Source organism: Caretta caretta, chromosome 7 (assembly GCF_965140235.1).
Source record: "Caretta caretta isolate rCarCar2 chromosome 7, rCarCar1.hap1, whole genome shotgun sequence".
Taxonomy (NCBI): Eukaryota; Metazoa; Chordata; order Testudines; family Cheloniidae; genus Caretta; species Caretta caretta.
In genome coordinates this window covers 86,484,073-86,510,552 of record NC_134212.1, presented here as the reverse complement: position 1 = coordinate 86,510,552, position 26,480 = coordinate 86,484,073, and the positions used below count along the sequence as shown (strand labels likewise).

General features: G+C 41.7%; 2 protein-coding genes across 8 annotated transcripts in view; one reads left to right on the top strand and one right to left on the bottom strand.

The window, feature by feature from the left end:
• Window positions 1-10,387, bottom strand: part of FAM149B1 (family with sequence similarity 149 member B1) — a 26,596-nt gene extending 16,209 nt beyond the window's left edge. For 3 of the 5 annotated variants that reach the window (XM_048857518.2, XM_048857520.2, XM_048857522.2), the window contains exons 1-7: window positions 10,268-10,387; window positions 7,820-7,924; window positions 6,302-6,434; window positions 5,056-5,198; window positions 4,201-4,320; window positions 3,413-3,583; window positions 896-1,089 (exon numbers count right to left, since the gene is read on the bottom strand). In XM_048857518.2, the coding sequence (XP_048713475.2) occupies window positions 896-1,089; window positions 3,413-3,583; window positions 4,201-4,320; window positions 5,056-5,198; window positions 6,302-6,434; window positions 7,820-7,924; window positions 10,268-10,323 (922 nt within the window). In that variant the 5' untranslated portion in view covers window positions 10,324-10,387. The remainder of the gene's footprint in view (window positions 1-895; window positions 1,090-3,412; window positions 3,584-4,200; window positions 4,321-5,055; window positions 5,199-6,301; window positions 6,435-7,819; window positions 7,925-10,267) is intronic. The other 2 variants (XM_048857519.2, XM_048857521.2) reach the window with 1 other exon arrangement.
• On the top strand, window positions 10,332-26,480 carry ECD (ecdysoneless cell cycle regulator). Of its 3 annotated transcripts, none has more exons than XM_048857517.2 (14): window positions 10,332-10,461; window positions 11,171-11,396; window positions 12,494-12,611; window positions 14,074-14,161; window positions 15,863-16,041; window positions 16,841-17,033; window positions 18,778-18,906; window positions 20,161-20,286; window positions 21,533-21,618; window positions 21,710-21,816; window positions 22,261-22,444; window positions 24,445-24,512; window positions 24,594-24,811; window positions 25,488-26,480. In XM_048857517.2, exons 2-14 carry the CDS (start codon window positions 11,192-11,194, stop codon window positions 25,728-25,730), a joined length of 1,944 nt encoding a protein of 647 aa, XP_048713474.2. In that variant the 5' UTR covers window positions 10,332-10,461; window positions 11,171-11,191; the 3' UTR covers window positions 25,731-26,480. The 3 variants fall into 3 exon arrangements, with proteins under 3 accessions (XP_048713474.2, XP_074987014.1, XP_048713473.2); XM_075130913.1 differs by having other exon boundaries at window positions 10,433-10,454; XM_048857516.2 differs by lacking the exon at window positions 10,332-10,461 and adding an exon at window positions 10,472-10,833.

Genomic DNA, 26,480 nt, shown 5'->3' with positions numbered 1-26,480 from the left:
GCTCTTTTTTGATAGATTTCACTCAGGTGTTTAACTCTGCTTAATATTGTTAAATTCATGTCTCATCAAGTTGCAAAATCAAGGTACTGTGTTGTCTTTAAAGGGTCATCACAAAAATATGTCTCTCTTTCATTTCATTCCATGATTTTCCTCACAGGCAGGCAGATTATAAGTTGTTTAAAGAGTAATATCAACTACAAATTTTAAAATCCCTTGAAAATATAATGTGGTGGGGAATACTATCTAAAATATTTTTTAATTTTCAATTTACCCCATTCACTGCTCTTTAAAGAAACAAAAACAAAACACTACCAATACATTACTGCAATATCTCTGCTCTGATCATGCAGGACAGCAGCTAACCAAAAGATGAAATAAGTGTACCTCAAACCTGTGTGGTTATCAAAGACACTAGTGAACTGATTATTTTTGGGTAGTGGGAAGACAAATAGTGTTTCCCAAATGGAACAGAGCGACAAGTGTTATTTATAGGATTCTAAAATAATATTGGAAACTATGGAAGGTATAAAAAGTATACTAAGTAATAAAAAGTATTGACAACCACTCTTTAAAGTATGATTTAATGTACAAATATTGCCTCCAGAAATACAGTATATCCTACGAGGCTAAGGCTTACTAATTTTAAGCACTCCAAAGAGTATCCTTTTTAAAGAGAAAAGGAGTACTTGTGGCATCTTAGAGACTAACGAATTTATTTGAGCATAAGCTTTCGTGAGCTATAAGCTTATGCTCAAATAAATTGGTTAGTCTCTAAGGTGCCACAAGTACTCCTTTTCTTTTTGCGGATACAGACTAACACGGCTGCTACTCTGAACCCTTTTTAAAGAGAGCATCAGAGTATTACATCCATTTCAAATTTTGTTTCAACACTGACCCTTACCGGAGACTGATCCTTCCCAGTGCCGGCAGATTAACCCCTCCACAGAGCCCAGGACTTCACTCCACACATCATCAAACACATATGTGAGCACAGCATCCTTCATGCAGTAACATGGAGATATAGGAGGGAAACCTAATTTCTGTCTGTCAGATGAGAGTCCCATTTTCCTTTCATGCAACTCTTCCTCCCTGTAAAGAGAGGGTGAGCAAGATTTCTATCTTGACTTAAACAAACTGCTTTCTCTATCCTTTGCATTCTTGTTGTAATCATTTAATGTTTTAAATGGCTGGTTATATGTCTGTTACATACGTGCACCTCTGTTAGACTTTGGTTCGATTTCCTTTTAAGTTAAAATGGGTAGGTCAGGACAGCTGGCTGCATGATTACAAGAAATGGCTTCAACAGAAATGGCGTATTTCTCACAGATTACTGTCTGTTGAGGGGTGGCAGTGCACTCAACAAATAAGAGCAGATAACCCACTGACTCTAGTATTGGAGGCAGAACACTTCTGTGGATACAGCACTGACACGAGAATATATTTCAGAGTCTGCCACTGATCTGTGTGATATTCAGTAAATCACTTTACCTCTCTGTGCCTTGATTTTCTGATCTGTAAAATTAGTATAATGATTTTTATTCTCCTTTGTAAAGCGCTTTGAGATTCAAGAATAAAAAGTGCTATATAAAAATATATATTGATATTTACAATTTGAGTACTTTGGCTTCCAGCGGGACTATTATCTTTATTCATCTCCCCACTAGGCAGCAGTCTTGCAAGGCACATCACTACAAAGTCTCTAATTTTGGCAACTAACTGCAGTTGTTTAGTAGCATTTCCTGTCTGTTGACCTAACAGCCACCAAATACTTAGAATATAGAACCAACTTAATTTCAGAGAATTAAAAAGAAATAAAGCTCTTTTATTTAAAAGATATAAAAAGAAAGCTCAGGGGCAGCAAGAGACCCCAGCTGCAGGATCTTCCACAAGACAGGACGTGTACTGAGTTCTGAAGCCCAGGAAATATCTGCTGCATTCAAGAACATGATGGGTCAGCCAAAAGATTTCACATGCTGACACAGAATAAAAAATATTTCAGCATCTATTTTTTACAGCATCAATATCTTCTATTTAATATTTAACATAAAAAGCTATACATTTTGAAGATAAGGAAGGGCCAGCATTAAAGGAGTTTTCTATACTGACTACTTAATACCTTACAGAATTCTCTGCTGTTTGTTCACTGCAATACTCATCTCCTACTGGCCTGGTCAGCATATGCCATACAGTGCCATACAGGTTTTCAAACTGGAGTAGCATGAGAAAAATCATGTAATGGCGGAGGTTGCATTTCTTTGTACAGATGTTTTCAAATTGTGGGGTACGCCCCCCTGGGGGGGCACACAGGAATGTTTGGGGGCCCCCTTTGAGTTACAATTTTTGGTTGCACCCTTCAACACAGACAGGATGGGTGGCCCACTGAGGTGAGTCAACGGGGGGGATGGTGCTCCCTCCCCGAGTCCTGTGGCACGGGGCTGGCCTGAGCCACCTGGCGTCACTGTCCGTCCCCCTGAATGTTCCCCGGCGCCCCCCAAGAGGGCGCGCCCCATAGTTTGAAAAGCTCTACAAGCTGTTGCTAAATGGAAGGCAGAAATCTGGCAGGGGGTGGGGGAAGGGCGCGTTACCCTCCCCTACGTGTCACCTCTACCTATCTCAGATGGGGATATGCAGTAGACTACATTATTTGGAAAGGAGTACCCAGCCTAAAAAGTTTGAAAACCACTGCTATACACCAATCAGAAAGTCATGATCTGATGAGTGTGACTTTGTTTTTTCAAACTAGTTAACTTGTGACCAACTAACAAACCAACAGGTCATACAGATTTCTTACTTACTTTTGTTTCCATTAGGCAAGTTGTACAAAATAAGTGGTGTTTCCAACTGACACCCTTAATTTCCTTCTTTTGATGGAAACAAATGTAAACTATTTTCTCATAAATCGTGAATCCAGAACAACTTAAGTTGCTCTTATGGAGGTGGAAAGATGTAATACTACCTAAGCACTAGCAATCTGGACACTGAAATGCGGACACAGCACCAAGCACATTGTTGATACTTAACAACTAACAACAAACTTTACATTCAGAATCATGTAACAGACCCTTGGCTATTATGTTATAAACCACCCCAGGCCAGAAACAGAAGCAACTAGTTTGAACAGTTATAGAAAAGAATTAAGACAAATACTTTGAGGAGAAAAATATAGCATAGAAAAATTACTAATTCAAGGAGGTGGATAGACCTACATGGGTTTAAAAGCTCCTCTCCAGGCTTAAACATTTTAAATTTCTCTCATTGGATGATGTGAGAGAAGATTCAGTTAAAGTATTGTTTTGTCATATTAACTGTCATCCCAATGTCAAGAACAAATGTAATATATTATCATTTAGCAACAGAAATTCCAGGCCACCAGTAGTAGAGGTATTGTTATAGTTTAATATTCAATACCTACACATCTCTGCAGTCAAATGCTAAATATTCCTCCATTATTCCTTCAGAGACAATTACTCCATCTTCACCTTCTTCACTCTCCACAGAGCAAACAGTAGGAGGTTTTGAAAAGTCAGCATCTTTATGAATGGGAGTAACCCACAGAGGTATCTTCTTGCCCAAAATACTAAACCTTAACAAACAAAATATTTTTCAAAAAGCAGAAAATAAAACAAATTTGTTATTCTATTTATAATAGCAGAATTTAGCTTTTTCTGTATGGTTGACTGAGAGACATAGATGGTTTGGTTGTAAGACCAAATGGGTACATTAATGGGTTAGGTACTGGAGAGGACAGTAAGCCTACATATTGTGTATTTTAATGCTGTATATTTTTAATACTTATACAAGAGTCTACAGTCTCAGAGAATAAGTTTATAAAACAATTGTAAAGAAAAAAGTGCTTTATATCTTTAAAGCATTGTACCAACATTAATAGTTAATTAATGTCACTGGCAACTACTATATATACAAATCCTCAAAAAGCTAACTATCAACTTATTAGGTCAATTTGTAGTCTACCGCACCTCAAAAATAGACTCATCTGGAAGGTCTAACCATCCTGAATCTAGTAACGTTTCTTTTGGCTACTAATCCATGCTTTGTCCAAAAACGTACCAAACAAAGAATGCTGAAGCTTGACTTCATATACAACTCATAAATGAAGAAAAGAAATTGATTGTTGCAATCCTTGAGCAGAAAGATCACCTTCAGACACTGATACAAGCTGGGAAATCTACTGATACTTACTCACTAGAATCTCTTTCTTGTAGTGGGCTGACATCCAGTGAACCTAAGCTGCTAGAAGGTGAACTTGAATACCACCCAAAACCTTCATCTGTGGGGATTACTACCTGTTTCCCCAAAATCCTATAATATTAAAAATAAAATTTTTAAAAATTAGACAATGTGATACGTAAAATGGCTGAATGATTTATTATACAAGAAAGTAAACAACGTTTATTGGGAAGCCATATGAACACCATAGAAATAGTGAGGTTGCTTGTATCTCACACATATAGCTTTGAAAATATACTTGTCAAATGAGAGAAATTTTCTGCTTTGCAGATTATATTTTAATGTGGTTTGAGGTATTTTCTCTACACATATTCCATGGCATCATGCATATGTGTTAAGAGAATTCTTTTGCTTTCTCCTCTTCTAACACTAATGCCTTAAGCATTGGCAAACCTGTCAAATGTAAGACTAAGATTTAAGTCTCCAAACAGCCACCATAACTGGCAAGCTATTCATTTGTAGAGCAAGGATGAATTTTTGGTGTTTTTTAATTATAAAAAATAAACATCCATAACTTCTAAGAAAAAATGCCTTGCAACTTTTTCTAAGAAAAAAATTGCTATTTTAGGGCCCAATGTAGTGGAAAATATCATCAGTCTTCCAAGCACCTGAATGAACTAAACATGAGCCTTGCAGCAGTGGGAGAGGGGTGGGAGCCGACAGACAATTTTATCTCCACATATTGTATAATCACACACACTCACATCAATTCTAACAATGTTTAAAAATACAGCCATTTTCACCACTAGCAATTGGTTTCTTTAATAATTCTGTGACAGTAACAGCATTAGTCCATCAATAAAATACCTGAGATGAGGAAAGCTAGATGTCCATTGTTGGCACTCTACTTGCAGACCCTCAACATGCACACTTTCTTTCTGTTCATATAAAAGCTCATCAATGTGTCTGAACATCTGCTGAACTTGTCGTGTGGCAGCTTTATCAAATTCCTAGGAAGGAAAATTATCCAAAAAAATGTTAAAAGGGAGGATTTGGGGTGAGAATTTTTTTAAGCCACCTACATTGAAAAAACATTAGTTTACTTAAACTTTAGCAGGATTGATTTAAACAGAAGGACCTCTCTCACGCATGCATGTTAACCTTAAGTCATCTTTCCACTGGAGAGAACACGGATTGATGTAAGTGCTGATCCCAAGTACACACAAAATTTAGATTAGCACTGTCCCTATTGGATGGTTTAACAGAAAAGACATGAGAAGGTTTTAGAATATTTGTTTTAAATCAATAATAAGAAAGAAAATTATGTCAGTTGAGACATGGCAATTCAGGATAATTACCTAGAAACATGAAAAAATAAGACTCATCCAAATTTCAATGAAATGGAAAATTAATCATGCCATAGATGGTGACAGAGAATGGAAAAACAATGCTAACTGGTATCAGATGTTGCCACAAATTTGACACTGAACAGTAATCAAGAGTTGATAGGTGCCAAATCCTCTATGTAGCCAGTAAACAACTGAGGATGCTTCTCCAGACAGACAACAACTGAAGATGTTTCTCAAGTCATTTAAAATTCAAAAAAATTTTCTGTCTCCACTGTGGAGAGAACAATAGCACCTGTTAATCAGAGCCTATGTCAGAATATGAAAGAGAAAAAATATCAGTGGCTTTAATATGCTTTGAGAAGCACAGAGTTTTTCCAACATACAGTTTGGTAAATCCAACCACATGAAAACGACACACTGGCATGTGAGGTTCAACAATTATGGCATATATGCTGTATACATTAACTTTACTCATCAAATCACCTGTGATCCAAAAGTTTTAGGCTAAAAATGCAGACTATACGATATTCAGGTATTAGCAGAAGATGTCCTGATTAGACAATAAAGAAAAGAGAGTTGGGAGGGGTTAAGAGAGAAAGACCCTCCATTTCTTTTCCCATAACAAATACCATTGCATTATTTACAGCTCTCATCTTAACCTGGATTTTGCAAATAAATTTACTCAAAATGCTACTTTAAATGTGTCAGCACAACCTTTCAGCTGTCTCTGATAATTTTATGCTGGAGGACTGTGTTCTACTCACATCGTAGCCCCAAGAGAAGACTGAGCTGTCTTCAGTGGAGGTTCCTGTGTAACTCTGACTAGCAGACCATGAGCTCCCATTGTCAGCTGCAGTAATATCTGGGTAATTTGATTCCTTCAAGATTTCAGACTCCCTAAAATGCACATTTTGTGGGGTGCGGGAGAAAAAATTCTCATGAGATACATTCACAAATATGTGGATGAGTAAACTATTTTTCCTGTATAGAAAGGCATGTATATAACATTTTAGATTCCAATAGAGGGCTGCAGGATTAGGCTCTTCACATATTCATTTTCCAAGAGTTATTTTACTACCGTCTCCCTTTAACTACATAGAGAATTACCAGTTCATCTTCTCCACACCTCAGAAAATCACTCTCCCTCTCTCCTGCTTCTAACATAAAAATGAGATGACCCACAACATTCACAAGATGTGACAGATCAAAAGAATTTAACTAGTCTGAAAATTATTCCCAAACACTACATGTGTTCCCATATATGTATACTAGGGATTGAAAAAGTATATCATATTGTCTTTCCAAAATGAAAGGGAGGGCAACCAGCAAGGCATAGAGCAAATTTTTGGCAAATTTTTTGGCCCGAGGGCCACATCGGGGTTGCAAAATGGTATGGAGGGCCAGGTAGGGAAGGCTGTGCCTCCGCAAAGAAGCCTGGTCCCCACCCCCTATGCGCCCCCTCCCACTTCCCGCCCCCTGACTGCCCTCCTCAGAACCCCTGACCCATCCACCCCCTGTCTCCTTGTCCCCTGACCGCCCCCTCCCAAGACCCTTGTCCCTAACTGCCCCCCCAGGACCCCACCCCCTATCCAACACCCCCTGCTCCCTGTCTCCTGACTGCCCCCCTCCCCGAACCTCTGCCCCATCCAACCACCCCCTGTCCCCTGAATGCCCCCTGAGATCTCTTTACCATGCCACTCAGAGCGGCAGGACAGGCTTACTGGAAAGCCTGGGAGGTGGGCGGGCGCAAGCCGCGCTACCCGCACGGTGGCGTAACTACAGGGGAGGGGGGATAGCGGGGAAGGGGCCAGGGGCTAGCCTCCCCGGCCGGGAGCTCAGGAGCTGAGCAGGACGGTCCCATGGGCCAGATGTGGCCCACAGGCTGTAGTTTGCCCACCTCTCGCATAGAGTCACTACTCTAGTGAGAAGCCTGGGTCAAGCTGCTGGGACGGGGACAGGTGCTGGGATTCAATTGTCTCCAGCCTCATTATGACCCCAGTCCAAGAAGCTGTTCTATGTTGGGGATCTCTTTGCCCATGCAGAGTCCCATTAATTTCACTGGCAACTTGTGCGAGTGCAGACCTCTAAGGTCTATATGGTATTATCTCTGGGAATCAAGCATTAGTAACGTAGTTATACTGTGGATTCATGCCACTGTGAATCAACATATATACCACCTAATTTAATAGACTGTGTCACTGTGATAGCTTTATAATGCGGACACAACACAAAAGTTGTTTCTCTGTGGTCTCCTGACAAAAATATTTTATTACTCCAGATACCTCAAGACTTCTTCATAGCTTTCAGTGGCCGGTGTAGCAGGGTAAATGTCATCTCGTGGCTCTGGCAGGGGATGATGCTCTAAAGCATTTTTTGCAAGTCCATGGCTAAAAGAAACATAAAATAAATAAGCTCAATTTGACATTAGTTCTGAGAATAAACACCACAACTGAAAACTTCTGCAGAGTTCCAGGGCATTAGAGGTTTTTGATGATTTTCAAGGAAACAGTAACATGCACACCTGAACTGAGTTTGTATCCCTAGAGGATTAGTGCCACTATATTAAATATCTACCAGTATTCCGTTACAAATCGCTATTGTCATCAAAGCCTTAGAATTTAAACATAAAAATTAACTCCAGAATGAAGTTTGAGATAAAAGATCTTAGTTTAGGATCCACTGTCTCCCTTTAAACTAAGCTTATTTGGCCATAATTCATCAAATTAATGCTTTCAGAATAACATAAATACATGACAACACTGATCATAAACAATAAGTATTTTATTTACAATAATAGTTGTTTTTATTTTGTTTGGATACTGTATCCAGTCCACCACTACTGCTTCCACAATATTATTTACATTTTAACAAATCTTTTCAAAAAACACAGAGATCAGACAGGTTCCTTCACACTTTATTTTGGCTATCACTTTCTATACTTCAAAGAGACTTAGATTAAGATGGGGCTGCAAAACAATCTCAAGGGCAAATGGGTCCTGAGTTATGTTGTAGATTTCTTTCAGAGTAGCAGCCGTGTTAGTCTGTATTTGCAAAAAGAAAAGGAGTACTTGTGGCACCTTAGAAACTAACAAATTTATTTGAGCATAAGCTTTCATGAGCTACTGTTCACTTCATCGGATGCATTCAGTGGAAAATACAGTGGGGAGATTTATATACATAGAGAACATGAAAGAATGGGTGTCACCATACACACTGTAACGAGAGTAATCACTTAAGGTGAAAAGAAAAGGAGTACTTGTGGCACCTTAGAGACTAACCAATTTATTTGAGCATGAGCTTTCGTGAGCTACAGCTCACTTCACTTAAGGTGAGCTATTACCCGTGGGCGGGGGGGAGGAGGGAGGAGAGGAACCTTTTGTAGTGATAATCAAGGTGGGCCATTTCCAGCAGTTGACAAGAAAGTCTGAGGAACAGTGGAGGGTGGGGGGGGCGGAATAAATATGGGGAAATAGTTTTACTTTGTGTAATGACCCATCCACTCCAAGTCCACATAACTGTGACCACATATCTATTCAGGGGACACCATCATAGGGCCTAATCACATCAGCCACGCTATCAGAGGCTCGTTCACCTGCACATCTACCAATGTGATATATGCCATCATGTGCCAGCAATGCCCCTCTGCCATGTACATTGGTCAAACTGGACAGTCTCTACGTAAAAGAATAAATTGACACAAATCAGACGTCAAGAATTATAACATTCAAAAACCAGTCGGAGAACACTTCAATCTCTCTGGTCACTCGATTTCTGATCTCAAAGTGACTATCCTTCAACAAATAAACTTCAAAAACAGACTCCGAGAGACTGCTGAATTGGAATTAATTTTCAAACTGGATACAATTAACTTAGGTTTGAATAAAGACTTGGAGTGGATGGGTCATTACACAAAGTAAAACTATTTCCCCATGTTTATTTTCCCCCCCCTCCACTGTTCCTCAGACGTTCTTGTCAACTGCTGGAAATGGCCCACCTTGATTATCACTGCAAAAGGTTTCTCTCCCCCACCCCCCTTTCCTGCTGGTAATAGCTCACCTTAAATGATTACTCTGGTTACAGTGTGTATGGTAACATCCACTGTTTCATGTTCTCTATGTATATAAATCTCCCCACTGTATTGTCCACTGAATGCATCCGATGAAGTGAGCTGTAGCTCACGAAAGCTCATGCTCAAATAAATTGGTTAGTCTCTAAGGTGCCACAAGTCCTCCTTTTCTTGTTGTAGATTTCTGTTTAATAAACTACCGTCACTCCTAAAGAATCAAAGACTGATAGCTCTAGCTATTCTTAGGGCAGCTCCTGTGAAACATATTCAATGTAGCCAACTCTGGCAACTGGATTACAGTTCTCGCAATATTTGATGTTTTACTTAAAACCCAAAATCGTATGAGGGGGGAGAGGATCTTGGGGCCCGTGCTGCAGTGAGGCCGGGTGGGAAGGGCTAGGCCCTGTGGGGGAGGGAGGGGTGCCGTGATCGGGGGCGGGGGGGACACGCGGGTCATGGGGGGGAGCTGCTATCAGGCTGTGGGGGGGGCTCGGGCCCTATGTGAGGGTTGTTGCTGGCACGCCAGGGGGCAGGCCCTGTGTGGGGGGTGCAGCTGTCAGGGTGGGGAGCAGTGAGGTCTCGGCCGTTGGGGCCATTACCGCCAAATCTCCCGCGTGTGGTTCGGGGCTGGCCCTAGCCGGGCTGCAGCGACGGGGGCACTCACATCTCCAAGGCGTCGGGGGGCACCGGCTTCCGCGTGTATCGCGAGATCATCCTCATCCCTCATCGCGGCTTCTCCGGCCGCCCGGCTCTGCCTCCGGCCGCCATGGCGACGCCCCACCCCCCCAGCGGAAGCGGGGGCTGCCGCTGGCGCGCGGTGATGACTGGCGCAGCAGGGAGCGCGCCGGCTGGTGAGGGGTGAGCTGAGGCGTCTGTAACGGGCCGTGGTGCCGCGGGCAGAGTCCTCAGTGCACCGGGGCCTCTGCGATCGGGCTTCCCACGTTCTCCGGCCTGGTGTGGCGGGCTGGCCTAGGCCGCCTGCACTTCCCTGGGGGCGCGAGGCCGGGCGGTCTAACGCTCGCACTCGCGCGCCGGGGCCCTCGCCAGGCGCTCTGCCCCCGCAGCTCCCCGGGAAGCCGCTGGCCGCGTCAGGGTGTCCGGGCTGGGCGCAGTAGCCGCGGAGGGGTCGGAAGCGGCTGGTGCAGTTTGCGGAGAAGAGGCCGCGAGGCATCAGCCCTGCGCGGTGGAGGGCAGCGGGACCCGCTCCGCTCTGTGGCTGTGATGGTGGAGGTGGGTGACAGGCCAAGTGTTTCTTTCGGGGATGACCCTGCTGTGTGTCTGTGGCACCCGTTGCCATGGCTCTGGCTTCAGGTTGCCTGACATAGGGCTGAGCTCTCTAGTTCATACTTCTTTTGAGACAACTTTTAAGGTTTCCCTCTGCTGTAGAATTGGTTTGCTCCGTAAAGTAAATAAAGGGTTTTCTTATCCGATGTGACTGGCTGGGGCAATGTAGAAGAGCATCAGGAATGTTTTGAATAGATAACATGGCTGAATATATCATTTTGGAGGGTGGGTTACTTAATATTTACTGGTTTTGAATGGTTGAACCTATTTTTTTTTTTTGAAGGACACTTTATAAAAGTTCAGAATGGAAGGGGAGCTGAGAGTGGCAACTGCAGAAGATGCAGTGCAGTACCAGCTCTTTCTGATAACTTGTGAACCAGGTGACCCAGACCAACGCAGAGAAGTTCTTCAGCAGTACATTGAGAGGATATTGGTCCAGTTTGCACCAATATTAGTTTCTTATATCTGGCAAAATCAACCTTTTAATCTCAAATATAAACCTGCTAAAGGTAAAACTACTGCATTTGTTTTAATCTGGTATAGGGTGGGATTTCTACCTGCTTACTACTATGAAAATAAAACATGCTGGTGATATTACTGAGGAATGTCTGTAAATCTTTGGGGCCAAGAGGAGGAAAATCTGAAACTATTATGAATTTGTTCACTGAAAACTCAGGGTTTTTTTATAGTATTGTTGTTTAACCCCTTTCCTCAAGTGAAAAGTTGCAAATCATTCTCCATATTTTGTTGGGTTGGTACTGCAGTTCTCACTAAGGTTGCCTACTGCTTATCTTGCTTTCTTTGTTTGATATCGCTGTTAACAGAACTACTAGCACAAAACATTCATCATTTCAACTGCTGAGTCATGTTCTCTCCCATTTCTCCCCACCTCCAGTTTTATTACATAGTGCAGCATTTCTCAAACTGGGATCCCCGAGAGTACTCCAGGGTGTCCGTGGGCCCCGCTAATCAACTCCTCCCCCTCCCTGTATCTCCCAGAGCCTACTGAAGCCAACCCAGGAGATTTTAGGTGCTAAAAGTCTGGCAGGGCTAAGGCAGGCTCCTTGCCTGCCCTGGCTCCGTGCCACTCCCAGAAGTGGCCAATACGTCCCTGTGTTTCTCCGTGCTGCCCCTGCCCCAAGCACAGACTCCGGAGCTCCCATTGGCTGGGAACTGTGGCCAATGGGAGCTGTGGGAATGGTGCTTGTGGGCAAGGACAGCAGGTGGAGACCCCGTGGCTGCCCTGCCTAGGAACTGCTGCCAAAGAGATGTGCTGGTTGCTTTTCAGGGGGGTGGGGGGAGCTTGGGAATCCCTGAAAAATTTTATTTCAAAATGAGGGTCCTCGGGTTGCAAAAGTTTGAGAACTGCTGACATAGTGAATAGATTGAAACAACGAGGAGTCCAGTGGCACCTTAAAGACTAACAGGTTTATTTGGGTATTAGTCTTTAAGGTGCCACCGGACTCCTTGTTGTTTTTGTGGATACAGACTAATGCGGCTACCTCTCTGATACATAGTGAATAGATTGACCATGTTTTACAGACCATTAATAGAGGTGATACTGCTTAACTTCTGTCTTGAATCTTTTTTTAATCCTTCCTCCCAGGAGATATCCCTGCACATATTGGTGGTGTGACTAAATTTGGGGATAATATTGAAGATGAATGGTTTATTGTGTACCTCATACAGCAAATAACAAAGAAGTTTCCAGAATTAGCAGTAAGGTACCTCTAACACATTTTCAGCGTTTTGTGAAACTGTAAATTAAAGCCTTTTAAGCTCCTTCAATGACAGCTATTGTTGTACTCTAAACCTCACCAGGATAATATTAAATTGCTTTTTCAAAAACACACTTCTGTTGTCAAGATGGGGGGGAAATGAAAGACAAATAACTTTTCCTTCTAAAACAGCTTGAAAGTGTTAACTGGAGTCTTACCGTTTACTTCAGTACATGTGGGCTAGATCCCAGGTCTACACTTAAAACCCTGCAAGTTAAGACGCTCCTATGCTGTTGGGAGAGCTTTTCCTGTTGGCGTAGTTAATCCACCTTCTCGAGAGGTAGTGGCTATGTCAATGGGAGAAACTCTCTCATCAACATAACACTGTCTACATGGGGAGTTAGGTCAATATAACTGTGTCATTCGGGTGTGGATTCTTTATACTCTGGAGCAACATACTTATACCAATATAGGTCTATAGCGTAGACCTGGCCACAGTGTTTGTGTCAGACGTCTGAGTTTGTAAAGTATTTATTGAAAATAGAAATCATAGTAGTGGCTTTGTACTAATGGTTTCTTGTCATATAGGAGAAAGTAAGGGAAAAGAGCTTAACAGTTGAGTTGCCCACTGTTAGTATGTTCAGAAAAGTACACAAGTAATTTGTCTCTCCTACTGGTCTTTCTGTAGACTGTTCCTTGAGGGCCCAATTTAGCAAAGTGCGTAATCATGTGCTTAATTTTAATCACATGCATAGTCCCTTTGAATTTAGTTAAGCATGGTCTTAAGTGCTTTGGTGTACCAGAGCCTGAGGGAGAATACGAATCTCTGTAGTTTGAATTTTAGGTTTACTATATAACAATATCTTCTCGATTTCAAATTTTACTCTCTTCTAGGATAGATGAAATAAAAGTGCCTTTTAGGGTGACCAGAATAAAATATGGTTAGTGCTTGACATTGCAAAATCTGTGTATAGAAATAATATTCCCCCCGTCTTGTTCTTAATTGTGTTTCTATATAAACTGTACTTGAGCATATAGCATGTTTCCAATCTTTTCCTAATACATGGCTCAAAGAAATGAGTCCTATTCTTGTTCATAATACAAATGTGACTAAAAATTCTGCAGACCTGTTAATTTATTATCAATAAAAGAACTCGTTCAAGTGGAGGAAACATTAGTTGACTTCCAAATAGGAACATGCAAAAAATAATCCTGGAAACCCTATTTAAGGCTGCTACCAAGTAAAAGGGAAAATGCCTTTCCTAAAAGGACCAGGCAGCTGAAACCTTTAACCATGTTTCTATCTTGTTGTAGAGGATTAAGAGGGGAAAAAATCTTTGACAATGAATGTTTTAAAAAAAAAAAAAAAGTGAAGAAGCCCCCTTTCACTGAAGCAATAACTAGTAATTATTTATCATTGTGCTATACAGGACCATGTTTAATATGACACTGATTTCTATTTGATTAGGGTTGATGACAATGATGGTGAGTTCCTGCTGATAGAGGCAGCTGACTTCCTCCCAAAGTGGTTAAAACCTGAAAATAGTACCAATCGGGTAGGTGAAATTGTCATGCAAGCAGGCAGGTAATTCAATGATGTATTGAGTTAATTGCAGTAGCCTTTTACCCCTGCAGACTTAAAATCAAATCCCAGCTTAAGCTACAAATGAAATTAGTTGACCTGTCTTATTTTCCTACCTCCATCGCAAATCTACACTTGTCACATTGTTTGTAAAGGCAGTCTCTGGACTGAACCAGAGTCTTGTGATCAGCTGCTTGATCTCTTTGACCACAGTCTAGCTTTCTTTTCTTCTGTTTTGTTTTTTAATAGCTATGCTTACCACAAAAACTTACTACAGGCTTATCAGTTGAACACATCCAGTGCAGTTGGACATACTATGTGTTCTAACATCCCATTCGTTTGAATGTTGTTCTCTAGGAAACTCCTGTAGGAATGTTTGTGAATTCTGATAGTTCTGAAGTAATTGATCTACCCTTGGTTTATCAGCATGTCTGGGTATCTGAAGGTGCAAATAAGAAGAAAGCCAGATTCATAACCTATACATGTCATCTAAATTTGTTAGTTAGAAATATTCTCTAATAGTTAAGAAGGTGTGATTACCCAGCATGCTTTTTCCTCACAAAATGGTTCTCTCACACAAATCATGCTTAAAATTTCTGTTTTGCCTTTAAAGTTACCTGAACTTCTGTATACATAATACCAATATTACATAAACCAGTGTAAATGCTCATGTAGGCTGTGTGTGACACTACTGATACTATAATACTGATACACTACTGATACTATACTACTGATACAGTAAATATAAGTGAGTATCTTGGCAGCAATTAGTTTAAATGGCAGGACAGAATGATACTTATTGGCAGGGCTGTTTCTTCTCCCAAATGCTCTTTATTTGGAAAAAAAAACCCAAACCACCACACACACACACACACAACCCCACGCAACCTTCTTTGGATATATAGCGCTATTTTAACTCCCTTACAAGGAGATCAAAAGTGCTTTACAAATGTTCAGCAAGGAGAGAGGAGTGTTCTCTGTTCTACAGATGGGGAAACTGAGACAGAGCGATTACACAGCCAGGCAGTGTCAGTACTGAGATTTGATCCTAAGCCTCCCTGCCTCCTTTCTCTGAGTGAGGAGACCTCAGATAGAAGACCAAGCATGTTATCTGTCCTGTTAAAGAAACTGAAATAAATTAAAAATTCATTTGACTGGACCTGTTGCCGTCAGAATTGTTCTGAATCAATGATTAAGTCCCGAGTCTTTGCTGCACCCAGTGAGGCTCTCTGAATAATTACCTCCTTTCCTCAACTTCTGCTTCTTGCATCAATTCTCTTCTCATACTCCTAATTTCTAATGTGTTCTCTGAAGTTTGGATAAATGCAAAAAAGTACTTCTAATAGATAAATTCATTAATCTATATGTGAATATGGATGTTCCTTCTGATGTGCCATTTTGATCCTCTCTAACCATCCCTTCACATGGAGAATGTTTTTGTGACTACACCTCTACCCCGATATAACTTGGTAAAGCAGTGCTCCGGAGGGGCGGGGTTGCACACTCCGGTGAATCAAAGCAAGTTTGATATAACACATTAAGATTTTTTGGCTCCCGAGGACAGCGTTATATCAGGGTAGAGGTGTATGTATAAATTCACCAGTCATTCATTAATTTAAGACCTGTATGGAACGCTGACAAAATTTTGCCTAATGAACATGTTACATTTTGTCAGGTTTTTTTCCACCAAGGAGAATTGTGCATCATTCCACAGCCAAAGACTCTTGGAGAGGAGCCTTGGCTACCTGTCACCAATCCAACAATCCTGCAGGCGTTAATGCTATTGTATGCACACCCAGAGGACTTCCTGGCCACAAAATCTATTAGAGCAGCTGTATATAAACGCATCAGTGGGTACGTGGATTATTTTTTCTGATATTCTTTACCAGAATGTTCTGATCCTGAGCTTCTCGGGAACTTACCTCCCGTATCTAAGTATCCATGGTATCTAAACCATTTTCCTGTTAACTACAATGAGGTTACTTCTATCCTGACAAATCTATGCTAATTTCTGTGGCATTCTTATGGTGGGGACCCTAACAACGCTAGTCCCATACACTGTATTCTGATCTCAGCACTGACACCTCAGTGGTTCAGGGCTAAATTCCAGGCTTTTACAAAAGGACAACATTATTTCTTCATTCATGACTTCCAGGAAGGCTGACGCAATTTGAGCCTTTCCATAGAAGTGTATGTCTGGATCTCTTCCTGGACTATCGGCTGAGAGACAGAAGTAGAATGGCCTTCAGACCATCAACTTGCATTCAGGATTGGCCAGTAAGGGTCACTGGATTGGTGGTAGAAATTCCTTTGCAGAAGTTGACAACCTGGGGCTGAGCAAAATGACTGTAATTTGACTCCTCTGTTTATTACCAAGAAGCTATACAGATAGCCTGTTTGGCTAGTTCACAATCCTGCATTTCCCCAAAACGGGGTGGGGAATGGAATTTCATTGATCTTGGCAAAAGAGCTTGGCTATGCGAGTCTTGTAGAAACATTGCAGAAACATTGTTGACTAGTATTCTAATTTGATTTCAGAGTATTTTAATAATCTGGCATAATGTACATTCTGATATTAAATGACAGAGGAAACAGGCCTATATTAAATGGCTGGTCATGTCTGTAGTATTTTTTGTATTATTGCCTGCCACAGGTATCCTGAGAAAGTCCAGGCCTCCCTTCACCAAGCCCACTGTTACCTTCCAGCAGGCATTGTGGTAGTGTTGAAGCATCGCCCTGCACTGGTTGCTGCAGCAGTCCAGGCCTTTTATCTGCGAGATCCCATTGACTTACAAGCATGTTGCCCTTTCAAAATTTTCTTGCCCAACAAATGTGTAATGACTTCAGTAAGTGATCTTTCTGCCTGTAACTTATTGCCATTCTACTGACTGCTTGATTGATGGATATACTGTTTGTTCCGTAGTCATGTTAGGAAATGTATGGCTTTCAATTTTAAAACAGTATGTTTGCAAATTCATTTTTCTTGAGGACAGTCATGAATTTCTGTTTGCTTTAGGAATCTTATGTTTTACTACTATATACTCCAACAGTAACGGGAACTAGATGATTATAGACTATAAAAAGTTTTGTCTCACCCTTTGTTAGGATCTAGATATTCAGGCCTGTCTGCAAAGGCCTGTAGTTTAAGAATTTAGGTGTATTCTTATCACTTGGCTAGTTCTAGAGGTATAAAAGAGAGAATCAAAATCACTGTCTGCTGGTGTAAGGGCCTTCTCTTACTGTGACAGTTTGAGGCCCTGTTCTTAGGCTAAGGCCTTTGGCTAAACAGCAGAGGCAGCCATAAGCTAGGAAGCGAACAGTCACACCCTCACATTTCAATGTGACTAGTTTGGAATAAGGTGCTGTTGGGCTGTTAGGCACTTATCAGGACAGGATTGTATTCCTGTCATCTCCAGAGAAAGGGAAGTGCCTAGAAAATGTAAAAGGAAACTTAGTTTGATAGCATCCTGTCTGGCAAGAACTCACTTATCAATAGCTGGGATGTGAAATCCTCACTTCTGTATTGTTTTGTCATTATAGTTCCCACTTTGCTATTGTTTGTCTGTATAATCTCTGTCTGGTTCTGTGATTGTTCTTGTCTGCTGTATAATTAATTTTGCTGGGTGTAAACTAATTAAGGTGGTGGGATATAATTGGGTACATAATCATGTTACAATATGTTAGGATTGGTTAGTTAAATTTCAGGAACATGATTGGTTAAGGTATAGCAAAGCAGAAGTCAAGTTTTATTATATAGTCTGCAGTCAATCAGGAAGTAGGGGGGTGGGGGTGGGCATGTGGGTGGGGGGAAATGGGAACAGGGAATGGGGATAAGGAAATTGGAATCATGTTTTGTTAAAAGGGGAAATGGGAACAGGGAATGGGGCTGGGGAAACTGGAATCATGTTTGGCTAAGGGCAGGAATGGGAACAGGGACACAGGTGTAAGGCTCTGTGGTGTCAGAGCTGGGAAGGAGGATACTAAGGAAGGAAACTGGAATCATGCTTGCTGGAAGTTCACCCCAATAAACATCGAATTGTTTGCACCTTTGGACTTCGGGTATTGTTGCTTTCTGTTCATGCGAGAAGGACCAGGGAAGTGAGTGGGTGAAGGTTAAAGCACCCTAACACCCTTCCCCAAGACAACCCTAAAATTAGAAAAAGTCTAAATTCCTTTTATCTACGCTTTCTTTCTCTTTCTGCCCCAATAACTAGGCGAAACTCCTTTTTCAAATTTTATTGTGCAGGGTGGGTGGTACTCTGCCACTCTTTTTCTTCCTGCCATTGCTCCCAAACCCGTTCCTCACCAGAGTAAGGCCTCTCAGCAGCCACCTGATGACTTTATGTATACAATAAGGCCTTGCTGAAGTCATCCAGCTCACAGAAGGAGGATACTGGAATTGTGACATAAAAAATGTGGGCGGGGGGGATCACCAATCAAATCACCAGTCTTTAAGTAACATTGTAAGTGTTACTTTTAACAACTGCAGGTGTAAAATAAGATTCAGACAAAAGTATGGCTTTTTATTTAAGTTGGTGTGTCTTCTAGAAAATCATGCTACAATATGTTTATTTGTTTTGATATTTACAGGTCACATTCACTAAATGTTTATATGCACAATTAATGCAGCAGAAGTTTGTTCCAGACAGACGCAGTGGATATACGTTGCCTTCTCCTGTACACCATCAATACAAAGCACATGAGCTAGGCATGAAACTGGTAATGTCTTTTTACATGTCTCCTACACTTATGCTTGTTTTTTGTTTTCCCCTCTAGTTCATATTTTTGGGGGTGGTTGAATCATTAAGCGTGCCTCTTTATTTTCCCCTGGCTTGCTTACAGAGAGAACTTGAAGCCAAACAGCAGCTTACGTCCCCAAAAGGATGCTGTATCAGACCGCTGTAGAGGATTGTTTTTACAGATTGGGCACGGGTATTTCTTCCAAGTACTTTCCCTTTAAGCAAATCCATTCCTTTTTCTTAAACTTTACTCTCTCCCTCCCCCCATCTGAATCTAGTTCCCAGCTTTGCTTCTCCCAAGTCATTAAAGAAAAAATTTTCCACTCTTCTTGCAAGAGTCTTATCTGTCCCAGAAAAATAGAAACTCATAACTTGTTACTCGTGCATCTCCTCCACTGGAAGTTGTACCAGAAGGATCCAGATATTCTTACCACCATGTTGTCTTTGTTGAAAAACTAAGTTTTATTCTAGGAAAATGGAAATGAGACCTTCGTGAAGATGAAAGATCTCCTTTGTCCTTGCAGCTCAGGAGAAATAGATGGTCCTCCTCTTGAAGCCTGTCAACACATCTTAATCACTTGTTAGGGTTGCTACTGAGTGTCATGGGCAGGGATCCTACTTTTTCCACGATAAAAACCTCAAAATTTAAAAAAAAAAGAAAGAAAAGAAAACCATAAAAAGCCTTCTTTTTCTGTGATTGAAATGAATTGCTGAACTTTAGTTTCTCTAGCCAGAATATATATGAAGATCAATTGAACACAATATTTTATTGATATATTTACAATTTTTAGGGTGACAGCCCAAGACCTGCCACAAACAGTCCAAGCCCTACCTATTCTCCTGATTATCTGAATTTTTGATTATCCGATCTGGCCCCAGTCCCAATTAGATCGGATAATTGGGGTTCCACTGTATATATTTGTTTCCCCACAAAATGTAAAGAACTAAAGATTCTCTGTTTTTAAAAGAATAAATAAATCCATTTTTTTACCTGCAGCAAATGGATTTCTAGGATCCCTGATCATGGGCCCACCCCCTTGCTATTCTGGAATTTGAGAACTCTGCCTCTGCAGTACTCCCAGGTAGTTATGTCCCAGGGAGCAGGCATCAAATCATTTCTCTCATGACAGAATCTGGAGCTTATCACTACTGAGTTCTTTGTGCAGTCATTTAAAGCAAAATTCAACAAACATGTCATAGTTAAGAGCCTATGTTTCCTGCATCTCTTATATAGGCTCATGGCTTTGAAATATTATGCTCCAAGTGCAACACAGTTTCTCCTGATTCCAAGAGGCAAGTATTAAACACCCCCTTTTGGGCTGGTTTCCTCAACAGCCTGAAGAAAAATAATTATTTCAAGGTAAGGAACTGTCTCTGTCTCTCTTTGTATAACTCAGGAAAAACAAAACCAGCTTTCAAATTTCGGTCAGAATTTACAGCATCATTGTACTAGAGAGACTAGGTGCATGAGGTAATATCTGTGTAATCTCAAAAACTTGTCTCTCTCACCAATAGAAGTTGGTCCAATAATAGATTTACCTCCCCTGCCTTGTATTCTAGGACCAACACTGCTACAGTAACACTACAAACCACCATTGTTATGGTCACTGCTTAATTGCTCTTGTTTACTCTAGGCTGCACTTAGTTGGATTTTTCCTAAAGAGCCAATGTATGCAAACCAATAACTAGGGCCCTACCAAATTCACAGCCCATTTTGGTCAATTTCACCATCATAGAATTTTAAAAATAATTAATTTCGTGATTTCAGCTATTTATATCTGAAATTTCATGGTGTTGTAATTGTAGAGGTCCTGACCCATAAAGGAGTTTGTGGGGGGAGGTCACAAGGTTATTGTATGGGGGTTGTGATACTGCTACCCTGATTTCTGCTCTGCTGCTGGTGGCAGTGCTGCCTTCGGAGCTGAGAAGCTGGAGAGCAGCGGCTGCTGGCTGGGAGCCCAGCTCTGAAGGCAGAGCAGCCACTAGTAGCAGTGCAGAAGTAAGAATGGCATGCTATGGTATTGCTATCCTTCTGCACTGCTGCCTACAGAGCTGGGCCCTCACTCAGCAGCCGCCACTCTCTGGCCACCCAGTTCTGAAGGCAGCAGCACAGCAGTAAGGGGGGCATGGTATGGCATTGCCACCCTTACTTCGCCAGCAGCAGTGCAGGCGAACTGCCTTCAGAGCTGGGTGCCTGCTTACAGCCGCCACTCTCCAGCCCCCCAGCTCTGAAGGCAGCACAGAAGTAAGGGTAGCAATACTGCCACCCCCCTAAAATAACCTTGTGACACCCCCCACCCCCGAAACTCCCTTTTGGTCAGGACCCCACAGTTTGAGAAACGCTGATCTCCTCTGTGAAATCTGTACAATATAGGGTAAAAGCACACAAAAGATAAGATTTCATGAAGGGAGACCAGATTTCACGGTCCGTAACGCATTTTTCATGGCCATGAATTTGGTAGGGCCCTACCAATAACTAAGCAAGGAAAATGCATTGTGATACTCACCCCCATTTCACTATTAGTGATAGTTCCTCTGGACACTGCTATGAAAGGGAAGTTGAGGGAGGATTTGATACACTAGTGTTGATGACCTGTTTTAAATAGGGAGAACTCGAAGGATCTGCTAAGTACCTGGACCAGCTGCATATGGCAGAGAATTACTTCCAGCAGTCTGTTATCAAGCCTAAAAGGTAAGAGTTACTGTAAACTGATATTGTTAATGTATGTATGTTCAATTAGATTTCATGGGATTTTACAGATGTGGGGGATTTTTTCTTTTAGCGCTGTTGCTATGAGTCCAGGTGAAGAAATCTTGACCTTGCTACAGACGTTGTCCTTTAATTTGGATGAACTTGAAAAAGAAGCTGCTAGTCTTCCTCCTGAGGATGGTGAGTGAAGGTGGTGTCGTAGGAAATTAGGCACTTCTCTTTATATGACAAGTGGCTACAGAAGTTCAGTCTCCATGTATATTCAATTTCAGCCTTTTTGCTGAGACTGCCACAAGCTTTTTTGTGATCTTGCCTAGTGGAAAACTCTCTACTAGTTAGAACAACCAGTTTGTTTTGCGTAAGCCACCAAATATGAGCTGGTCTGTTGGTCCAGTGTGATAAAATGGTGTCAGAAGTATTTGTCAAGTAACCTTTTCAATCCCTTCATAGTTTTTCTCATTATCAAACATTTCAGTATTTCCATATAAAGTATTCAGGATTTACAATAAGTAGGCATTGTGTTAACATTTATCTTGCTGATCAATATTTCCTCCATTTTAAAGTTACAGCATTCCCAATTTGATCTTGTAGGTTGACAGATATGTTCCCTTTCTGTTATTTCAGATGATGGTTGGTTGGAGATCTCTCCGGATGATCTGGATAAGATCCTGAGTGAGGCGTCAGGTAGAAATGAGTCCATTCCTCCCTCAAATGAGGAAGATCAGAAGTATGATTTGGCAGAGGTTACTGAAAGCATGAAGGCTTTTATATCTAAAGTCTCAACACATGAAGGAGCAGAAACTCCATGGTATTTGTTTAAATAATGGTGTATGTAGTGCATTGCTTTTTATGTTGCAACCCTATTAGTAATGCTGCAATTCTGGTTAGGATTCAGCTTTTCAAACCAGCATAGTTAAGCTTGAGTGATTTGTTAAAGTCACTAGAATCCTGAAGCAGAATTACATTCTTAGTTTATATACACTTTTATAACATGTTGAGCTGGTACCAGTAAAAATATCTGAAAGCTGTCTTATTTTCCAAAACTCTTACTTCGTTTTTTTGTTTGAATCCATTTTTCTTAATTTAGGTTCCTCATGCCCATCACCATGGTATCTGAACAACATTGGGGCTCTTTGGATTGTATATATCTGAGGATGGTTGTTTTCTTGTGTATTGTGAACTTTTCTGACTACGAGGATTACTAAAAATGTCTCTAATCAGGCTGCACATAGACAAATTTATAACTTATGGCTATGTTGGGAGCGCCTCTTAAGATGAAGACAGTGCATTAGTATAATACCTTAGAATTCATAAAGGCAAACATTCCAACTAAGCAGTGCAGAACAGCAGTGTGTAACACCTGCTTTCTTATATATAACAAAAATGAGGAAGTGCTTCCCATTCCAAAACACAGCCCAAAGAGTGAAAAAAATCCTCACTGTAGGTGTTTCAGTATTTTCTCACTTGCTTATTTGACATTAACACATCTGCTAAGTTTCTTGTTACACTGAGCAAGATATTCACTGTAAACATTAACAGCCACCTCTTACTTACAAGTAAGTATAAGTTGCAGTGGTAGTTCTCGAGTAACAGCCGTATTAGTCTGTATTCGCAAAAAGAAAAGGAGGACTTGTGGCACCTTAGAGACTAACCAATTTATTTGAGCATAAGCTTTCGTGAGCTACAGCTCACTTCATCGGATGCATAGTGGTGGTTCTGTTTCAGCATTATGGGTGTTGAGAATGTCTAGTACAGAGGTGGGCAAACTGTGGCCCGCAGGCCAGATGTGACCTGCGGGACCCTCCTGCCTGGCCCCTGAGCTCCTGGCCTGGAAGGCTAGCCCCCAGCCCCTCCCCTGCTGTTCTCCCTCCCCCGCAGCCTCAGCTCACTGCACCACTGGTGCAGTGCTCTGGGCAGCGCGGCTGTGAGCTATTGCTGGGCAGCGCAGCTGCAGAGCTGCAGCCAGACCTAGTGCTCTGTGCTGTGCGGTGGTGTGGCTGGCTCCAGCCAGGCGGCACGGCTGACTGTCATGGCGCTCTGGGCAGCATGGCTGTAGTGCCACCAGCCACCGGTGCTCCAGGCAGCGCGGTAAGGAGGCAGGGATCGGGGAGGTTTGGGGTGGCGATCAGGGGGTGGGGGTGTGGATAGGGGTTGGGGCGATCAGAGGGCAGGGAACGGGGGTTGAATGGGGGCATGGGTCCCAGGGGGGCAGTCAGGAAGGAGAGGGGGGATTGGATGGGGCGACAGGGGGCAGTCAGGGGCAGGGGGTCTGGAGGCGGTCAGGGGACAGGGAACGGGGGGGGTCGGATAGGGGGCGGTGGCCGGGCCATGCCTGGCTGTTTGGGGAGGCACAGCCGTCCCTAACCAGCCCTCCATACAATTTTGGAAACCCAGGGTGGCCCTCAGGCCAAAAAGTTTGCCCACTCCTGGTCTAGCAAGTCCTTACTTTTAAGAGCTTGAGAGTTGGCTATTTTGAGTGGACTATTGTGAATTTTTTTAATAGCTACATTAATATTGAGACTAGAAGCATAATCCTACCTATGAACAAATTCAGAGCCTTATCAGTTCCCACTCCCCTTATTTTTACCCACTTTAAAGTGTAAGAACTTGATTTTGATCATGTATGCAGATGTCTGACACGTGCAGAGAAGCAGTGTATTGTACTGCCAGTAGATCACCAGGCCAACACCCCAAACTTTTCACTCCTAATTCTGCCTGCCAAGGTTGATGCCAAATGTTCTTGCCCAAGTATACCACACCAGATGTACAAGAGAATGGATTTATGGAGTAATTGTTCTTAAATTTCAGGTCACCTGCTGAGGCCTGTGTCACCTTTGATGTTGACTCTTTTACAAATGCTTTAGACAGAATTTTAGGTGAGATCTAGTTTCTTTATTAACATTCTACTCTTGTTCCTGGCCATCCATATACATTGCATTGACTTGATTTGTTTATAGGCGCTGACTCAGAAGAGCTGGACTCAGATGATCTGGATGAGGAGGAGCAGTTTGAGTTCTTGGACAGCGATGAAGACTTGGATTCTGAAGCCCATGGTCAAGAGGAAAAGGCATTGCCAAATAAAATGATGGGAAGTCTCAGATCATACATGGATGAGATGGACTGTGAACTGACACACACCAATGTTGGTAAAAGCTTCGTCACCCCAAGGAAAGTGGTATGTATGTTTTTGGGTTTTGTAATTTATCTCCTTCCATGAAAGAGGAGGTAGGGAGTAGAATAATAATCTAAGCATACATGGCTGATGTTCCTGATCTCTGAGCATGTGCTCTTTCCAAAGAAAGATCCTATGTGCAAACAATGTGTGCTGTAGCTATACCACGAGACTGATTCCGTATATAAAAAACTAAACTTTTGACTTCCACAGTAGCTTCAAGTCCTGGCTTCATTTCTGCATTTTACTAGTACTACAAGCAGCTGTCTCATGATCTCTTGGAGCTATTGAAGTCCTAGATGACTTCCAGGTGAAACCCCAGGCAGGGCCAGTAATTTTCCATATCCTTCTCTTGTGACTTCTTCTGCATGATTTTTCTGATAGTGTGATTGTTTGGTTCATGAACTCCTATCCTCCATGATTGGGTAGTACATACTGGACTTTAATTTGGCTTCTAAAGTATCTGCTTAACTCACTTGTGGTGGGTTTTTTTCCTCCACTGCTTGATTGTGAAGAGTAATTCTGGTAGTTTCATAGATCAGTCTGTGCCTTCCCTGCTGTCTTAGTCAGGAGCTTCTCCCACTATGGTTGCTTTTCATATACCACCAGCGATTGTCATAAAGAACCTACATGTAATCAAATATTTGTTTTCAAAATTTACTCTCTGTATGTGCTACAGGCTAGTTCTGCTAAAGAACCTCTGTCTCGAGATGCTGACTGTGCCTTAGAAGATGATTCTGATGCAGGAGATGCTGATTTGACACCTGTAGATGTAGACCTGAACCTAGTGACTAACCTGCTGGAATCATATAGTGCTCAAGCTGGACTTGCAGGACCTGCCTCTAACATCCTACAGAGTATGGGGGTGCATTTACCTGAAAATTCAGACTGTAGATGTATTAGCAGCACAGCAACAGATTAATCTGTTATCCTAGTTCAGAGGAGAAGTTTGTGCTTCTACTCTCATCCTGCAGAGTAGCAGTGGTATAGCAGACACTGTGAACGGTTTCAGTACTAAACACTTCAATACATTTTACATGGCTTTAGATATGTGTGCAAAATACTTAACTGATAAAGTCTGTCTGATCTCTTAAATGCAAAGTTACCTTGGGAATAAAGCAGAGTTTTTTCTCTTGTGCTAATATATTTTAGAAAAATTGTGAAGGTGGTTCTGATTTGAATGAAAATCTCCTATGTCTATTATAAAGCTGTATATCCAATATAAAGATCATAATCTAAGTGATACTGTCACTCTGGGAAGACTCCAAGTCTTGCTTGCTTTTTCTTTGCCACTCACAATTTTTTTTTGGCCCTTGTAGCCATTAATAAATGTTTTAGTGGCTAAAATATGGATGAGATGCAGACCCTCTTGAAATGCTGCTGTGTCAAGAAGGATATAAAAGAGATCACACACCAGCAGTAGTACCCTCTTCTGTCGTCGTCTTTTTGCTGTTGATATCCACAAACATCCGTCTACCCAACAAGCACCCACCCACCCACAGTTTCTAAAATGCAAAAGCTTCAGTGTAAGCAGTTTTGATGAGTAGTAGTGAAAACTATATAGATTTCCTCAAATAATGGAGAATTGTAGATTTACCAGCCTGGGTATTTTAATATATTTTTCTATAAGCATTTTTCTAATTTATTTAAATAAAGATCTAGAAAAGTATAA